Source organism: Myiozetetes cayanensis, unplaced genomic scaffold (genome assembly GCF_022539395.1).
Source record: "Myiozetetes cayanensis isolate MyiCay16 unplaced genomic scaffold, myiCay2020 scf3, whole genome shotgun sequence".
Classification (NCBI taxonomy): Eukaryota; Metazoa; Chordata; class Aves; order Passeriformes; family Tyrannidae; genus Myiozetetes; species Myiozetetes cayanensis.
In genome coordinates this window covers 54,268,355-54,288,432 of record NW_026087521.1, presented here as the reverse complement: position 1 = coordinate 54,288,432, position 20,078 = coordinate 54,268,355, and the positions used below count along the sequence as shown (strand labels likewise).

The 20,078-nt window shown below is 38.5% G+C and overlaps 1 protein-coding gene across 1 annotated transcript in view; it reads left to right on the top strand.

Moving 5' to 3' along the window:
• POLR3B (RNA polymerase III subunit B) overlaps positions 1–19,828 on the top strand; it is a 75,171-nt gene extending 55,343 nt beyond the window's left edge. Inside the window, exons 24-28 of the mRNA XM_050324664.1 lie at positions 7,137–7,240; positions 8,154–8,320; positions 10,587–10,700; positions 14,983–15,156; positions 19,262–19,828. Coding sequence (XP_050180621.1) covers positions 7,137–7,240; positions 8,154–8,320; positions 10,587–10,700; positions 14,983–15,156; positions 19,262–19,391 — 689 coding nt within the window. The 3' untranslated portion in view covers positions 19,392–19,828. The remainder of the gene's footprint in view (positions 1–7,136; positions 7,241–8,153; positions 8,321–10,586; positions 10,701–14,982; positions 15,157–19,261) is intronic.
• Positions 19,829–20,078: the final 250 nt, after the last annotated feature.

The window sequence follows — 20,078 nt, the reverse complement described above, 5'->3', positions numbered from 1 at the left end:
AATTACTACATTCTGCTAGGACACGTAGCCTTCCTGGCAGTGAACCTCCCAGATCACTGGCTTGTAGTGCGTTATGGGAAAATAAATAACAATAAATGGGAGAAAGGAGAAATAAAGATAAGATACCTTTGATAGATACTAAGAAAAAATACTGAAAACAACAGTGAAGTTCACTGTATATACAATGAAGAACCAAATACTGACAATGACAAAACTGGAGAAAAGGTGTGAAAAGGAAAGAAAAAAGTCTCCTTTGATAGCTGTTTAAAATTATATCTAGTATCAGCCCTCTCTGACATCAAACCAGGGAAGGATCAGTCATAACAGAAGAATATAGAGAATCATGAAACAGAAATCATAATATTTACAGTTTAACTTTTTCCATTGAGAGAATTTTTAATTAGCCCTGAATTCTTCTCTCATCTTTGAATGAATGCCGGCTATTACCACTCTAAGTTTAATTTGTGAGTGTTAGCTTTAAGCCTGTTATAGGGCCATTTAAACCTATGATGAGCTTAATCTAACAAGTACCATGGTTCAGTAAGAAGAGAGAAAGCACATTTTGATCTGTATTGTCAATTTTATTTTGGTGAAATATTTTTATTTTCCAGAAGGAGTGCATGAAGATGAGATTTCATTTTATGGAATTGTAGTAGTAGTTTTAAAATAATTAAATACATGCAAAACAAGAGATTGCACAAACTGTGTCTCAAGTTTTTTTATGGTCTTCTTCCTGTATTCCAAATTGATTTGTATTTCAAAGCTGTGCTTTGTCACTGGGGCAGAAGGAAGCAGAGTAAGGGAATTAGAAAGTGTCTGGGATACAACAGATTAAATCTCACAAACCAGCTTTAGCCTTTTGTTACAGAAAAGCCTTTCGTTAAATAGGTAGGTAGATTTTGTAGGCCTCTGTAATGATACAGATCTATGTCACTGCCTCTGTATTTGCTACCTTCTTTGTGTCCTCTCACATGTCAACATGGTATTGGCAAGGGTCACCACTTCTGGCGTGTCCACCACACCCTCTTTTCACGCGAGTCCGTGCTTTAAGTACACTCCTTCCAAACTGCCTGTAAAAGGTTGCCTTTCCTTCAAGACCTGTCAAGAAAGAAGTATATGGGCAGAAAGAAAAAACAAAACAAAACAAGTGAGGCCACCATGTTGTGTTCTGAAATGCAAATATTTTGCTCTAGTTCAATATTCATCTTCAAACTAGATGTTTTGCAGGAAGATCTTTGGGGTTGGGACTGTCCCTGTAGTCTGTAAAGTCTTTAAGCTTCTACCGTCTCACAAGTAAACAGCAACCTACCAGAGAGGATTTATCCCGAGCTGCAGGTATATTGCATCATATATTTTTTGGAAGGATAAAGAAACTTTTTATTAATTATTTTGTTGTTTTAATCTTGTATTCTTCAAGCAAAGTCACTTTTCAAAGCACAGAAGGCTAAAGAGTTGTTAAGCTAAAGAAGCTTCTTCTGAGTTCCATACAAACTAAATTATTATATTTCCAGATTTCCTCTTGCTTTGCTACAAGTCACAATGAGGAAAAAGTTGGGCTCCTTTGATGTGAAAAAAAGCAATATAACACTTCTCTGAAAGAACATTTCTCAGTCTCTCATGTGAAAAAGGATTAACACCTCCAACAAAGGTCCTGTAGATCACAGAACTAAGAAGCAATACTGAACAGTATTCCTGAGGAGTGGAAAAACTGTATTTAAGCAAGAGATTGTTTGAACTGGCAAACAGAAGCTTTTTAATAGCTGAAGATCTAAGATAAAGGATTAAACCTTTCTGAAGTATCTGCACTTAAACAACTCTAAAGACAAGGAAGCGAGTTTAAATTCATGAAAGATGGTCTTTGTTTTCCTAAATGAACCATGTTCTTTAGTGTCAAAACAAAATCCATTCACAGCATTGTCAACTACATAAACTTCATGACAATACCACTTTCCTAACAAAGTCTGACCTTGCTTACTTTCTGAAATTTTTACTAGTTTGAGCATCTGCCTCCTCTCCTGCTCACTGAATTTCATAGTTGAGAACAACTTATCTTTCTTCTTTTAATGGGCACTTGTGCAGTGTGTATAAGCAGAACATGTAAAATAAGATGTTAGTTTTAAATGGCTACTTGTGTCATTTTCCCCCATGTTACAAGTCAGACTTAGTACTTATCTCTAATAGAACATCAGTGGGTTTATAGTAATTAAATGGTTGAAGTGGCATTAAGAAGAATTTGGTGTTATCGACTGCAGGAATGTGTGATGATTAGTAGTTATTAGGCATCAGGAAAGGTAGGGATTTCTTAGCTTATTTTTATCTTCAGAAGTTGAATATGAGAAAATGTAAGACTACTATTAAAACTTCTCATGCCATTTTTTCTATTTATTTTTAACAAAACCACTGCTTAGCTTGCTGTCTTAAGAAGAAAATTACAGCATTTTTTTATCTCAAGCAGCAAACAGGTAACCTTCTGACCTTTTCAGTAAATCCTCAACTGAACCTCTGAAATTAGGGTGATTTAGCGTTTTATGGCACAGAATAAAAATCTCTAATTCTGTTTCCAAATAGTGTATCCTGAACACACATTTTATTAAGCTCCTGACTCATTCAGCCATGTGTATTTTGTAAAGTTCCTATGGTTATTGTTTTACAATAGCTGCTTCCAGAAGCATTGTAAGGGTTTCAATTAATCAGCTCTTTGTGTGCTTCAGACTATGCAAATTTATCACATCAGACCATTCAGCAGCTCATGGGAAAGCAGTGTACAAACTGTATTGTCTTCTAGCACCTCCTCTCATTTAGAGTGATGTTTTTAATAAGAAAACTAATCAAGTTTACTTATGCATTATTTATCTGTTAATTTTAATTCTGTTCTTTACCTCTTATGTCAAATGGGATGTAGCAAGTGATATGATAGATCAGTGAATGATTCAATATTGAACAAAGCTTATGTGATGCAGCACTTTTTTCTTCTAGACTTGTTTTATGCTTAGTTAGCCAACACAGTATGTAATTAGAGAGTTTTGAAGCAGCTGTACTTTTTTTGTTTAGCTAGTTAGTTTACTGATTTTTGCAGATCTGTTTGTCACTTGCCCATAATATACGGCGCTGTGTTACAGCTACAACTTCGCTTAATTATGTGACGTAGTCTTATTTCTCAAGAGCATTCCCAAATTCTGGCAAATCTGGTAAACCTAAAATGGATGCCTTTCAAGTTAGTTTTAGTTCTTTTAACACCATATCATTAGAATAAGTAAACAAGCACATTTAGTAATGTGCTTCTTTTTATCTTGCTGATAGAAACTGGTATTACTGCTGCTTCTATTCACTGCGTCTCCTTTGCTCTCTAATGTCCCTCCTGCTGGTAGTAATTAGTTTTCTATATTAGGTTGTTTTGACTTATTTGATGATTTTTTTTTTTCATTTGGCATGTGTGTGTATAGAAGGCATCTTATCATAGCCCGGTGAAAAACTTTCCCATACTGTTGTGTTTTGTCCCTGCCCCCTTCCAGCTGCCCCCCTTCCCCCTCTGCTAAACTGGGGTTTTACAAGTCTGGGTATGTTTGTGGTTGTCAGCAAACTGTAAAACCAACCACATGAAAGGTAGCAATCCTGGAAACCCAAGTTTCTGCTGATTAAGAAAAGAAACTCTTAGAGGACAAAAGCACGGGGGTGAGAGGATCTTTATGCTCTGTCAGGGCCTTGTGGAGGTACATGGATTGGAGATGCTGTCGGCATTGATGCTGATAACGTGTGTGGAGCTGGGGGCCATCATGCATAGTCAGGGGGCTGTCATTTACTGGCTGGCATACAATAGCACTGAAAAACACTGCCAGTGGCTGTTTTATACTTGCATGTTAAACCACTGTAGATGTCTGATTGAGGTTTATTCTAATTTAAGCTGTTACCCTTGCATTAAGTTGCCATGCTTATTAATGCATTTTTTTTCTTTTTGATATTGTAAAAGTTTCTTAGCATTTTCACTGATTTTCCCTCTTAAGATGACATTATGAAATTGATATATAAAGTTTTTTTCTAGAATTTAATTTGTTCTTCAATTGGAAAGAAACGAGATGTTGCAAACTGCTAGATGCTTTCTTGCTCAAACATATAACCTTCTAGTTAATCCACATTTTAAAAAAAATTTGTTTTTTGCTTTGTCTGCAGCCTTTTCTGGTTGTTAATATTTGATTCTTGTACTAGATGAGACTCCAGAGTGTATAGATGAGAGCCAATTCAGGCCCACTGCAGTATAGCATTTAGTCTCAAATCGTATCGCTCGATTTCAGATGCAGCGTATAAAAACTGTGAGAGGAAGGGAAGTAAATTAAACCAAATGATTTTGTATGTTCTCTGTGAATGCTGGGGATCAATTTTCATGTGATGTCTAAATCAGTAACAGTTAAGAAATATTAGCCTGTAGTAAAACCACAGAGCAAAATTGCCTATTAGTTTTAGTGTACCCTGTTTATGAATGTTGTATGGGGAGTACTTGGGCAGCTCAGTTGTGAAACGCAGTTCATAGTTGGACAGGGCAATATTTGGAACTTTAGGCTGTCTTAAATCCAGCCTCTTCTTTTCTCTTTACTGTTTTATTAGCCAGTTGCGAATGATAATTCCACTTACGTGGATTAATTCACTTGATTGCTTTTTTTGCAGCTGTTGGCTTGCCTGATACTCCCCTGCTGCAAACCCGGCTCAGTGATCAGGCATGAAAAAGAGTAGTGAATTCAGGAGCTTAAAGTGCAGACCTGCAAGCATTAGTCTCTCAAAGAGCTTCTGAAGGCAAGCAATCGCAAAATAAAATCAGGTTTACATTTTGAAGTGAATTGAAGTTACTTGCTTCTACAAGTAGCACTGTACATAGGAAAAGTACCTTTCAGCTTTTTTAACAGGTTTTTTGAGTAAGAATGAACTTTCTTGAGACGTAGGGGAGGAAGAAGCTTCTCTCTGTCCTCTAAATACACTTGCTATAGATCTGTTATAAACTCAGCAACTTCTTAAAATACAGAAGCTTAGAACTGAGGCTCTTTAACTTTCCCTTTTTTCTTTCTTCTTTCCCCCACCCCACCCCATAAAATAGAAACTTTATAAATGGCCTAGTGAGCTTCACATTGCTGGATTCTGTCTAAATATTTTGTTTTTAACTTCTAAGCTCATTATGCTGTCTTTGTGTTAACTTGTATTAAAATCTGTCAGCTATGACTGGTCTCATAACCACAGTCAGCGGACCAGAATAAGTTAATTATTTACTTGTGTCACTAGTGCTCTTCATCTAATGAAATGCACAGCTGTGTTAGATCTGCAGTTGGGTGTGTAGGTCCTATTGTTACACAAGTCAGCGGAGGGTAGAAGCCGCTATGATGGAGAGCCCTCAGTTCTTTCTGCTGTTCTGCCTTTCTGTGTCGATTTCATGGATCTTTTATCATTCACTTTCACACAAAACAAACAACACAGTGGCTGTCTGCTATGGGAACCAGCTTGGCATATAAAAGGTTTTCAGAGCCTAAAGTAATTTTAAGTTAGCTAAGATTTAATTTTTGGCTTACAGGTGCCGTGAAGTCCAGATGCAACCTAATGCTTTCTTAGAAGTAAATGCAAATAAGGCAAAATGTATGCACCATAACACATATACAAGAAAGTATTTATGTATAAAATTTTAGGACAAAACAAAAAGCTGTGCACACAAGAGATAGCGGGTTGTTTGGAGTTGGTTGGCTTTTTTTTTTTTTTTTTTTTCCTCCATTTTCAGCAAATGATTGCTGCTTGGCAAGGGAGGGCTGGAAGGATGTTATTGATTTATCACAGTAGAACAATGAAAATTAGTTTCAATAGGTTTAAAAACTAAATACAACAGCACACACACACACACCCCTTTGCCCCAGACTCTCCAATCCTTTTTTTTCTGCTCCCTTCCCCCACACTTAACCATTCTCATTCTATTAACTACTGTCCCATACACCTATCCCTGTCTTGCTTGGACAGTGGAAGAGGAGCTCCCTCCTGAGCAGACGCCAATATCCCCCTGTGAACTGGCTGGTCGGGGGATGCCTTTTTAGGGATGTAACCAGTACCCTCAGTCTTCCAGGAGCCCCCTCCACTCCAGGACTGTTCCCAAAGCGTGCTCTGGCACAGTTGCAGCAGGCTGATCTCAAATAGCTTGCAGACTTTTTCAGCTCTAAGGGCTTCTGGAAGAAATTGTCCAGCTGAAACAGTAGCTTTGGTTCAAAGGAGTATGGGCTTAAGCAGCTGCATTTTAGCACCTGAATTTGAATGTCAAATCTCTTGATCATTTATAGCTGCAGTATGCTGATCTGTAGAATTCACTGTAGAAACAGTTGTAAGAGTTGGAAAGAAAATCTTGGGATGTGTGATAGACCATTTTAAATGAGTTTTCATGTTTCTGTTTGCTCTTTCCTCAATAGTTTTAGAGTTTGGAGGGTTTTGTTTGTTTTACATCCAATACTGATAGAGACTGAAAAAAGCTTCCAAAACTTTTAAAGGAACAGTTTGTGTTCGTGGACTGACAAAATCAAAACAGTCTGTGGAGTGGATTGTAACTTTGTAATTCTCAAAAGCAGTCTGTGCTCAGCAAATGAATGCTACCTGAAAAAATGTTTATTGGGTTTTTTTATGTATTTTCCTCTGCTTATCTCCTCTCAGTCTCTGTCAAAGTCCCAACCTGATATGTTTTTATTGACAGTATTTAGCAAAGATACATCTGATAACCATATTTCAAATCAGTAATAATTTTGTATGTCCAAAGGCATATTGTAAGAGGCCACTATTCTTAACTTTCTTCCCAGGAAATTATAGCATCAACTTTAGATGTTCCAGTCTGCTGGACAGCAGTTTCTGATTGCCTCTGAAAACTGGACCTAAAGCTTTCTTTCCTAATTTGCCAACTCACAAATCACTGAGAGCATTATGTAAGGGCATGCTAATTTTGCGAGTCCTATCACAAGGGCTCTCTTCTAGTCTGCAGGTTGGGAGCACTGGTCATGGTAATGAATCTGGGTAAAAAGTGATCCATGAGAAAGAGAGGAGGAGGAAAACACTAAAGAAAATCTGGTGATGAGCGTCAGCCCTGCTGGTGGTTTGCTGTTTTGTGAATTGAAATGTTTTCTCTTCTGCAGGGGTGTGTGGACTGATTGTTCCTCAGGAAGACATGCCATTTTGTGATACAGGAATCTGTCCAGATATCATAATGAACCCTCATGGCTTCCCATCGCGTATGACGGTCAGTGGTTATGTTACAATTAAAGAGACAGTGTCGCCTAACAGGGAAAGAGAAGGAGGTTAGCCAGAAGAGACAAAAAAGCTCAAAGCATGTTTCACTGACAGTATTCTCCAGTCATCATGCTGCACGCTTGCTCTGCTATAAGTGTTCAGCCCTCTGTTTTCACATGTTTTGAAACATCTGACTGTAAAAGGAGTAGGGATGCAGGATGTTTATGCATCATTCTCATTTTGTTCTGTATCAAGCTAAGAGGAATGCACTTGAATACTTCACTTGCACCCTTTCTGTTTGAAAATTTCTTGCTCTCCCACCTCCTTCCCTATTGCCAGTGCCCACTAAGTTGGCTGGGGCTGACTGTGAGGTGAAGGTTGGAGAGGAGTTTCGATTACAGTCCTAGACCTATATATCTGTATATCTAGACTTCTTACATTATATCTGCCTTCCTGGAACTGATGCAAGTCTTGCACCTGTGCTGCGGGGTTCACACTAAATACCTCACCACCTGGCCTTTGTATGGGATCTCACCAATTACTTAGTACAGCCTCTGATCTTTATTCCTTTGTTGGCATCTTCCCTTCTGTTCCCCCTGCTGCACTGCAGCGTGTCAGTCTCTGAGGCTGTTTCCTACAGCAGACAGCCATGCTGGAGGATGCCCATTTCCCACACAACTGAAAAAAGTGGAACTGCCTGACTCTGGACCTTAAGAGGTGTTCCCAGAACCCTACCGGGAGTCCAGTTTCCCCCCCTTCACACAGGTTCTTCCCTGTTCTTGGGTTTCTTCCACTCCTCTTGTTACCTGCAATAACCCAGACTGCCATGTCAGTCACTTTGCCCGACAAACTCATGCTGTGACCTGTCCAGCACTGTACCCATACTAATGACCAGGCTGTTAACTCTGCTTTTCTTTGCACAGGTAGGAAAGTTAATTGAACTCCTAGCTGGAAAGGCCGGGGTCCTCGATGGCAGATTTCACTATGGAACAGCTTTTGGCGGCAGTAAAGTTAAGGATGTGTGTGAAGATCTTATTCGCCATGGTTATAACTACCTAGGGAAGGACTACGTAACATCTGGTATCACTGGGTAAGAATCTGCTGTATAGATTTAGATTTTTCAGAAGAAGTGGGAAATCCTGTTGGGACACATCTGAAAAATCTTCTTATGTCTCAGAGCAGGAACTTTCTCTTACTTGCAAACTGCTCTGTGAGATGGAGAAAAGGGGATGAAGAATGGCAGAAGTTTATTTTTTCTTAGAAGTATTTTGTGGTTCCACATTTTAAGAATTACTAGTGTATATGTTGCATGATGGGAATGGCCCTTGTGGTACATATGAAAATTTCCCAGCTTTTACTGCCTGACAAAAAAGCTAAAATCAAGGTTTTCTTTCTGACAGATTGTAAGAAATTTCAAGTTTGTGTTGGCAGAAAGTCTTATATGCTCGGAATGAGATAAGCATTTTCATGTTGACTTTAATAATACTGTAAATATAGATTTGGAGGGAAGCATCTGTTCCTTGGGAATATTCTGTGTGCACGCCTTTTTTTTTTTTTTCTTTTTTTTTTTTTTTTTCTTCTTTCAATTATACAGTGTTTCAGTCTGGCATAATACTCTAGTCTGGAAACTTCCTGCTGTGTTGATCAGACTGGCTTCTGAGAACAGAGTTCAAAGAACATAAGATAGTTTAGGAACAGGAAAAGGCCATATGGCTTCACATGCCTGCCCCTCCAAAATGTATCTTAATCCTACCTTCCTGCTATTTTTATTATCCTTCCAGTCCCCTTCTTCTCAAGGAAGGAGTTCAGGTCTCTTTTGTAAGTTTTTTTTATATACTTTTTATTTTAATTGCCTTTCCTACCAACTTATTCCATATGTTGCGTCACTTTTTGTTTCAGAGATATGATTTTGTTTTCCTTATTCACTCCATATTCCATAAATTGTATATTAAATATTCTGGTGTTGAAATACTTTCTATTGATGTGGCATGGTAGCTTTTAAAAAAATCTGACTAATCATGTTTCCTAGGGAGAATAAAATCATTTAACTCTAAAAATCCCCCATCCCAAAACTTCAACTTTGTAGAGACTTTGCTTAAGGATACTGTTGTTATTTTTTTCAAATTTGACAGGCTTAATCTGTTTGTTATGAAATTTGAAGGCAGATTTCATAACAATGTGAAAGCTTGCAAATTTCAAATGTCTAATCAACTTTCATTATTTTCTTCATTAATCAGCTTTTGGAATAAGGCTGCATAATGTCACTAATGACTCTGAAAGGGAGGTGCAATGCTGTTGTCTCCTGCTTGTTTTTACATTGCACGGACATTTATTTCTTTTTTTTACATGAACCAGTGGCCGTGCTGAGTCTGTCTGTGTTAAATCTGGTCATTCCTAGTGCTGAAGGTGGTAGTTGGGCTGAATGTGGTAGCTGGGAAATGGCTGAGTGCTTTTCACTGTTGCTTTCTGATCTTTAGGCGCTTACACAGTTCTTACAGTTGGGGGTGTTTTTAACACAGAAATCTTTAGCCATTACTCCAGTTTATAGAATGGAGTAACACCCTCTGTATTGCTTACAGATGTTCCCAAGCTGATGCAAGTGCCTAAACACGGTCCTCAAGAGCCCTTTACTCAGCTCATCTGAGCCCCCAGTGCCAGCCAGGGCAGCAGTTTTTGTCCTGTAGATGCTGAGCAGGGCTGCAGGGGCAGCTGTGCTCATGCACAGCCACTCCAGGAGAGCTTTCGCCCCTTTGGGTCTTGGGCTGTACAAGGAGTGGAGTGCAGGGAGAGTTAGTGGATGTGAGAACACTGTCAGGCTCACAGTGTGCCAGTGCTAAGCTGTTCTTGCAAATGCAAATTTCTCGAAGTGCTCCTACAAAAAGGGTGTTTTGAGCATTTATGCTGCATATGTTTGTTTACATGTATGCTTACCTTTGTGAAAGAATGTAAATAGAAATACCCTAAGTCACTCTTCAGGGTCTGACACATTTACAGCCCTTATTGGTTACTGAGGACACTGTTGAAACACTCTTGTACAGGGAGAGAAGGGACTTACCATGGTACAGCTGAGACAGGCACAGCTATAGCAACGTGTCTGCCCAGTGCAGGACCAGAGTTCAGGAGCTTGTTCCTCTCTGGAGAGGAGACAGCAGCATACAGTGTTGGAAGTGTTCAGAAGGGTTCCCTGGGGGGCAGGGTTCAGACTGGTTGCCCAAAAAAAAGCCCAAACACATTTTTGTAGGACTCATGATTTCCAAATTGTTTTGAATTTCTCCTGTGCACGACGCTCTTGTCTCTCTTATGTTGGCATGTGATAACTGTGAATATTGGGTTTCTTTTGTTTTTTATTCTTTCAGGGAACCTTTGGAAGCATATATATATTTTGGCCCTGTGTATTACCAGAAACTAAAGCACATGGTGTTGGATAAAATGCATGCAAGAGCTCGAGGACCCAGAGCAGTGCTCACCAGGTATTGTTACGGGCTAAGCACAAAATTCTTGTGTCCGATCAGAAGTGTGCCTAGCTGACTGATGCATATAAACCAAAGTTTGTTTACCTTCTCATACTTGACACAAAATACTATGACCTGTTACTACACTGTTGCAGACTAAAAACTCTAATAGTAGACTGTGACAGGAGGTTGTTATGAATGTCCAGAATATGTGATCTAAAACTGCACCCACTAAGAGGACAGACTTGCTAACTTACTGTGCAGACAGACAGAGCAAGAGTAAATACCAGGGAAAGAAATCATGGCAAGTTTTCGTAATTCTTGTCTGAACTTTTCCATCAACCACATCGAGAAAAGCAACCATCGAGAAAGCACAACCATTATTTTCTACCACAGCTGCTTACTTATATGAACATAAATGATATTCCTAAATAATAGGCTCTCTACCCCATTTTCTCTTCTTTAGTGTGTTAGGCATCTTACTGGTGCTTCACATGAAAATTAAAACTCTGTCTTCTTAGCTAACAGTGCACAGGGTTCACTGGAACTCCTGGCTTAACCAAATCCCTCGATCTGCTTTTGTACTGTTTTCCCAACTTCTCAGCTGTTTAGAGATACTGAATTTAAATGAAACCTAAATTCCAAGTCAACATGATGTTTATATGTAAAGATGAAGGGGTGTTATTTCCCCCACCCCTTACTTTCTGCGAAGTCTTTGTTCCAGTCAGTAGCATCATAACTGTGTAACTACGACTCTCTATCTGACTTTCAGGAAAGCCAGTGGATGCTCAATCTATGCTGCCTCTTGACTAGTCTTTTAGGAATTTTCTTTTTTCTCCTCAACTAATTAAACATTTGTTATTGGTGTTGCCTCTGCGGAAAAAGTCTGCTTTGCCAGCTTTCATACTCACTATTGTTTTATCATCCAGTGCACTTCCTGGAGAGTAGATCTCATCTAACATTCTTTTTTGATTTTGAAAGTAATCCTGTAACAGCTTCCAATGTGGAATTTGGCTGTCACTGTCTTAAAATGCATTTTATTATATATCAAATGTACCTTAACTGACAGAGCAAAGCTATATTTCCATCTCAAATAAGGCAGAAGACTTGAGCTTCTTGAATATCACTGATTCTAGCTATTGTTCTGATTAAAACAAGACTTTGTAGAATTGCAAAGCAGCACTTTTTGTCAACACAGTCAAAACCCACCAGGATGTTGCCCCTGAATTGGTACTTGTTAAATAAACTGCAATACTTAATTTCAGTGCCATGAGTAGTTGACAACTAATTTATAACATAGTTCTATAAATGGTGTTGCCCGGATACCCAGTCCTGCTAAATCTTTTTAATAGATAAACTGCTTTTAGCTTTTCTTGCAAGAGAGCAATATAAGCTTTCTGCATGCATGGTTGTTCTGATGGACATTGTCAGAGCCAGTTCCTGTTCTACTGCAGGGGAGCAATGCGATGACACTGATCAGGGCTCCTCTGTGTGCTCTGGGGCTGGGAGAGGACAGTACTCCCTCTTGCTTCAGGAAGTGTTTTTTAGGTAATACTTCACTTCTTGGACATCAGTGTTTCAGCCAACTACTCCATTTTGAATTAGCCACTGGTTTTCCCTAACAGCCACAAGGGAGATCTGCTGAGACCTACGAGGCCTACTTTTGTTCATGAGGGTAGACTTATTTTTCCCCACTACCCAATGAAACAAGGAACAAGACCATTAAGCTGAACCCACTGTTCTTGCAGAAAATGCAGAATTAGTGCCAATAAATTCTTAACATGCTTAAAAACACTGAACTTAATTGTTTTATGCTTTTTTCTAAAGGCAGTAGTTAAATAGAATGAAGATCACATTTTTTATTTAAAGAATCACTGTGTTTTATTTAGCATTTAAGGATTTTAAGAAGTTATCTTTTTTTCTTAATATTAAAAATGTCTCTTTTTAGTGATATTCCCAATCTTATTTTCAAGAGTCTGCTTTGTTTTCTGGTGTTATATTTAGAATAAAGAAAGAAGTTAGTTGCCCAGGGCAACAGCTGCAGTGTACATATGTACAGAGGGAGAGGGGAAGCTCAGATTCTTTATAAATATTGTTTTAACATAATAAACAACTTTTGGTTGTGAGGAATTTTCAAAGTCATGTGATCTGGAAGAAGCATCTGATAGACTTAGGAAGCAGAAGATAAACTTTCAAAGGCCGAGTCTCAACATTGAAATTTTTGGTACTTTAGAAAACTAATTTTTAGGTAGGGAGGTTTTTGTTTTGTTTTCTTTTAATGAGGTAATACTGACTGTGGAAGTGAAAGATAAAAAAGCTAAAGGTTCAAGTTGGGTTTTTTTTTGGGGGGGGGGGGCCTTTTTGTATTTTTTGAATGGGATTTTATCAACCTTAGAAAATCTTCATCCTGTATCTGTTGGAAAACCCATGCCATATCAACCCATGGAGTTGAGACACCATAATTTTTCAAGAGATTTTATCCTCCCATAGTTGGATTGAACCTTTATTTGGGCTCACGTTTATAAAGCTATTTTGCCATCTTATGCTGTGGAACAGCAGCTGGTGAAACTTCTTACATGTAGACTTATGCATTAAATAATATTATAAAAGTCTGTTTATAAAAAGAAGTCAGGCACTTCTAGCACTGTAGCAAATGCCTGTATCACTGGAGGTCCAAACTGCTTTTAAAATCTGCCTCTTGGGACTTCAGAAGAGAAACTGCATTCAGCACAGGGTTAGTCCTTTAAAACACATCTGAACAGTGATGGTGCCATCCTCTGGGGAGGGGGCCCTGAGGAGTTTAATCAGGATGTAAACAACTTCTATCCATTCTCCCAACAGTGGAAAAACACAAGGTTGCATGAATGAAAAGGATGATTTGAATTACAAGCAGATTAGTTTTAAAGTTCCATTGTGGTCAAAGTAAGAGAAACTACTTCTCCCTAAAAACAAATACAACTTATATTTTTAGAAGATATTTCGGTCTGATAATTAGATATATTTTTTACTTGTTACAGATGTTGAAAACTTTTATAAATCCTTTTCTCTGAGTTGCAATAAGTTGGCAAAGCCTTTTTTTTAAATGTCTTTTAAAATTCAGTTGTTTGAAATAATATAAACAAAATATACTCCAAAAGTTATAGGCCAGATCTGTCATTGAATATTCTAGGTGGGGTACAGTGCTACAGGCATCAGGAACAGCCCGGAAAAAGGAGGTTTCTCTGAGCAGTTAAGCCTCAGTAACGTTTTTTAAATTTCTTCTCCTTCCTGTCATGTTTCAGGGAATATACTGAGATTGAAATATTAATAAATATATAATAAATGTATTCAATATAACAGTGCTTCAGGAATTTAGGATTGGTTTTGCCTCATAGTTTGCTCTAATATTTACAGCTTAAGTATTACAACATTGTGCTAGTATATGAGAGTAGAACTGATACTGTACAAAATTGCAGTATGACAAACAACACGTTAAAGGTTTTGACTGTGTCCAACAAAAAAAAATGGCTTAAGCAGTCTTAATATTAAATAATATATTGTACCTCACCTTTTTACCTCAACATTCTTAGTGTGTACATACATTGCTTTGTTAAAACTTTCCTGTAGCACCATAAGGACAGGGAATCTTCCCAAACAATAAATAAGAGTTTGACTTGTGTTGCGGAACTAGAAAACCAGAAACCTATACAATACAAAAATCAGTCTGTTAGCCATCATACTTTAAAAAAAAAAAAAAGACAAAAAAGAAAAACACACTAGATAAATATTACTTAAAAAATAAAAAGAGTAGGATTTCAACAATGAGTTAGCAATACGTGTACTACTTGTTTGCTGATTTATTTTGATATTCTCTCCCAGATCAAAAACATTTTTGTTTTAAGAATTTAGACGTAGCTGTAGTTCAGCTGAAACATTAGGTTGATGATTGATTTATTAGCTGGTGAATATTGACTCATTATTTAGCTACGACTATAATGAACGTCTAGTCAAAAAATAATGCCAAATCTGTGTCTGGATTGCCTTGGCTACTGTTCTGTCTCTTCTTGTTCTCACTGGCTCAGCTACATTCTGTGAGGTAAAGAGTTGTGACCTGATGCTGCAGTTGCCATTCACGGAACTAAACTACATGATTTTGCTAGTGCAGGAGCAACACAGTTGTGAGATCAGTAGCTCTGGTTTGTAGACTGCAGTTGTCCATTGATCTTGTGCTGTTCCTGCAGTTTGAAGACAGGCATTCCTAGAGTGATAGAATGTATATTCTGGAATACTTACTACGTTTTTTTGAATATTTATTTCAAAGGCAGCCCACTGAAGGTCGATCCCGTGATGGTGGTTTACGTCTTGGAGAGATGGAACGGGATTGTTTGATAGGTTATGGAGCCAGCATGCTTCTATTAGAGAGACTGATGATTTCAAGTGATGCCTTTGAAGTGGATGTTTGTGGACAGTGTGGCTTGCTGGGGTACTCTGGCTGGTAAGTTGTCAAGTGCTACACAGTAAATATGCCTCTGTGCAACAGAACTTTCTCCTTGGTTATAGTGCTTCTCAGTTTTCAGGTGCTCACAGACACCAATTAACAGTCCCATGCATCTTAATCAAAAGAGTGTCAATGTTCTAAATTGATATTTGGAAGACTGGTGGTAGGGGAGGGTTCTTTGTTGTGGTCTGATTGAAGTTAGTACTAAATTGAGTGTGTAGTCAATGGGCCAGGGATCTCTCCTGTTGTGGGAGCACAGGTATTCTCATCCACAGCCATGGACCCAGCTGTGCTTGTGGGAAAGATTCCTTTCAGTCTGTCTGCTGACTTCCATCCCACCCATGCAAGGGATTATCAAACACCCAATTACATCATCTATGTAATCAAAGCACTCAATTGCAACATCCCCTGCTTTCCTGTTCTCTACCTGTGGAGTTCATCATACCATGCATATGTTGTGCTCCTTCCAAATGCCTTTGTAGTCTTGTAAAACAATGAGTTCCTCTTTGAAGCATCAGAGAAGTGCACCAATCCCATGTTGGAACTTGAGAGACAAGCAGCTGTTTGAAAATTCAGATGGCTTTGCCCACTTCCATTGTCCCTAAGCAGCTTCTCTCTAGACTAGCTAATGGTTTTGGTGTCTTAATTTGAGGCCTAAACCAGTACTGAGTTTGTCTCCAACAATCAAACTTTTTTCATGTAAGGGAAGCATAAAACTGGATGTCAAAGCTGTGTGGAGCTCACCATTTGTAACACTATGGGCTTTGCTTTAGCCTTCTTTTCTCTTCAGGAGTTTTGAGATGCCAGATTTAATGCTGCCCTGTAGCATGCTGAAAATTCATCACTATTATTAGAAGATAGGCAAACTTCTGGTTATGTTCTTTAGAGGTGAGGGAAATATTTTGCTTTAGCTTGGTTTTGTTTTAGCCAGGCAGAAAAACAGACTTATGAGACTGATAGAAATTTGAGATACTACGTTCTTGCAAGCTTTGTTAAAACAGGTGACCTGGAATCCCATGACTAAGGGAGGAAACAATAAATGGTGTGAGTTCAAGGTACAAGTTACTCTAATATTTAGGGCGGGGAAAGATGGAGGGTTTGAAAGAGCAGGAGAAAGATTCATTTCTAAACGCCTCAAAAAAACACTGTTGGAAACTTGCCACATCTTGGATATCAATATCAATCTATTGGGAGAGGCAGGAAATTGGACTCTATTCACTTTAGTGCTTCAAGAGTGATTTTTCCATGATATAATGAAGTAGGAAAGTAAGGTGTGCTCTCAGTTTGTAGGTGTGTAAGAGTGACAGCCACTGTTTCTGCCCTTGGTCAGCCTGTTCTTCTAAGCATGTGGCTTCTGGCCAGAAACCAAGCATAAGCTGAGACACAGGTAGGTAAACACGTGTAATCCAGAGGCTGAATGAGGCCTACTCTGTGCATCCTGTTGTGGTTGGTGATTTTTACTTGGGCGTGGCCCTGCTGGCTCTTGTGCGAGAACTCTTTTTGAGAGTCCTGTTTTGCTTGAGCGTGTGTTCAGTACTGAAGCCTTTTCCTGATCCACGTCTCTTAAAACTACTGCAATGCAAATAACAGTTGAAGGAAATTGTGTGAAAGGAGGGACATGCCGTAAGTCAAACAACCAACCACTTGTAACAGTGTAAAGTATTGCCTTAAAAAAAAACCCTCACGTGCAGATGTAGCTCAATTATTTTTTTAATAAGGCCTTGACTGTCAGAGCAGTCCTTGAAGATTTTCAGAGTCCACAGGAAGTGAGGGTGCCTTGAAGAAAATTAGGAATTTGAACTTCAGAGTAATATTACATTTTATTTTTAAGGTGTTGTAAATACATTTTATTTTTTAAAGTTTGTAGCAGAGCTTAGTAACGTCTTAAATAACTGTGAAAGAAACTACTGTCTAAAACAGAGCCAGACATTCTTGCAATCTGATTCTATGAAAAGCTGTCTGATGTGTGAGAGTAATCAATAAGAGGAAGTTTCTGCTAAATTATGTGCTGTGTCTACCAGTAGCTGAAGCAAGTGGCCCTATAATGAGCATCACAGTAGAGACCAGGTCATTAAGAGAAACTTCCAAATGGGCCTTTTCAGTGACTCTGGCATTTATAAGGCATTGCTGCAAGAAACCTTTTAGAAACATTGTTTGGTGGCTAGCATTAAGGACACTCATCTTAAGGAAGATGAGCCCTTCCTCTCAGACAAGGACTAGCTGCTGGGTATGTTTTTCTGCAAGACAGCAGATCAGTGTTGGGGCCTGAACTGGTATTTTTGCAGGAGGAGGAGGCTGTTGTGGCAGTGACAGAATTTGTCCCTGTAAAAATTGCAGTTGAAACTTACTATGATGTACTGGTTTTATGCAAATTTTCCAACTTTGCTGTTGTACAGATGCTCAGGGGCAGAACTCCACTGAATGCAATGAAGAGAATTTGGTCCTTTTTTGGTGATACGTTGAGGAGTTGCTCTGACTGTGAGCATTTAAATATACACATGAAGAAAAATGTTGTTACTGGTTCAGATTCAGCCTTGATACAGTTGCCTTTTCCTAACCAGTTTAGTATCAATTCTAGTACCAAATGGTCTTTCAAGTACTTGTTTCTGTGATCTCTGTTTGACAGAGTTTTGTGCTTACTGCACCTTAACCTTTCTGGCTGGTCCCCATCAAAGTACAAAGCAGGCCCAGAATGGTGTAGTGAGTAGTCTCTGCTCTCAGTCTCTAGGAGCTGTAATCAGATGCCAGACATCTCCTCATAGCAGAAGAGTTGTATCTCATCAGGCTTCCAAAGCTTGAAAGGTTGTTCCTATTGAGAACAACTGCTTGCTTCTTGTCATCGGAGAACAGCTCCTGTGTAGGTCGCTCCCTACCATCAAAAAAATGTACCTATCCCTATAAATATGGACTGGGACAGTAGTCCAGCAATAAACCTGCAGTTGAGGTCTATTCTGTTTTAAAGGCATGCTAACATTTCCCTTGCCTAACAGAGTCTACAGCAGAGAGCACGTTCCAGGGAAACACCTAATTCAGTCTATTACCTTCTTTCTGCTTGTAGTCGGATTTAGACAAAGCTAAAGCAGTTACTGGAAATAAATAAAGCTAAATTCCTCATCACAAACTGCAGAAATGTAATTCAGACTTCTGTACCATTGGTTAAAAGTTTTCTTGGTTTAAAGAAAAAAAAAAAAAACAAAACATTTGAAAGTCAAGGCAACCACAGTTTTCTTGGAAAATAACCAGTTCTTTGGGTTTTGCAACTCTCCAAAACTAGAAGGTGGAATATACAGAAGAAAGAAGAACTAGGGAGGTTGGAAAATTATATTTATAAGAAATATATTTAATTTCCTTTGCTTATTCACAAAATAAGAAAATAAATCATTTAAACAGTTTCTGCCACCACTGAATTTGAGTCCTGATACTGGAAAGATGGCTGAGTGACTAACCTATATATTCCTAATGTAGTCAAGTTTATATGACAGAAAATCCCTTTCCTCCAGAATTTATGTGAGCAAAGAGCACAAAGAATATGTGTTAAAGCAGTTTTACTGTTTTTCTAGCTTGACTAAAGCTGTGGCTATTCACACAGATGTAAGATGAGAGGTGCCTCTTTTCTGGAAAGCAGAATTATTTGAGATAATTATAGGGTGAAATTGCATATAAAGAATGTTCCTTTTTCCTGTGTCTTCTTTTTGTGACCTATATATAAGACAGAAACCAGACCATTAATTAATTTTTCAGAAACACTTTGCTTTGTTCACCTCCTTTCTGTCATTAAGCAGTGCTGAATTTGTGTTGACAGTTAAGTGAGTGGTGAAGAAGTAGAAGTCAGTCCTGCTCAGCTCCTGAGCATTGTGATTGCCCTCCAAGAAAAGTGCAAGTTTAACTTTAAGCTTCTGTTGACTGTAGTCAGATTATTCAAGGGCTTAAAGTTATGACTTAACTTACGTGCTAAAATGTGTCTCAAGCACTTTTCACTTTCTAGGACTGAGGCCACTGCTTAAATGAAGGTGGACAAAGAAACCAGTAGCTAATGGCAATTGTTTCCTGCAGAAATTAATTTATGGACCAACTCTGACTTTCTTTTTATTTGTTTCTCTAGGTGCCACTACTGCAAATCGTCGTGTCACGTGTCTTCCCTGCGCATACCTTATGCCTGTAAACTCTTATTCCAGGAACTGCAGTCAATGAACATCATACCTAGGCTAAAACTAGCTAAGTACAATGAATGAACAAGACGAAAAAGATGGAAAAACGTACCTTAAGAATTGAAATCCAGCATATACAACTGGGAGGTTTTCTGGTGAAGGGGAATAGCTCTGAAACCTGAGTGGGTAGAAGGCAAGTGCAAGACAGTAAGAAATCTTTCTTACATATCCTCCCCATTTTTTAATTGACATGGAAGAGTCCATCAGTAAAATACACTAGGAGCAGTTCCAAAAGCCTTGATTAGTCGTGAACAGGACATGTGGGAATTGTGGAATAAGGCCATGATCCAGCAAAGCATTTGGATTACTTCAGACAATCCCATGCTTGCTTTTGAAAAGTTCTTTGCTGGACTAGGGCTCAAGCTGAGCCAAATACACATCTTATTCATAGAGGTTAAAAGTGTTTTCCAGACCAGTGTAATATGAAAGACTAATAAATGTTTTAAATAATACTGGCCAAATATGTTCATGGTTGTGTGAGGATGGTAAAGCCTTATACTGTCTAAACCCTTTTCCTGTTCCTAAAATGTTTTGTTAAAGCATTGAAATTTTCCTGAGTAGTGTCAAGCTTAGAGAAATTAAACTGCTTTCTCAAGAACTTGATATCAGACGTTTTAAGTGAAATTTCAACGTGCAGGTGCATTTGTGTGCAAGCAGTGGTGTGATTGTGCAGGTAATCTGCTTTCAGCTGAATGTACTCAGTTTCCATGA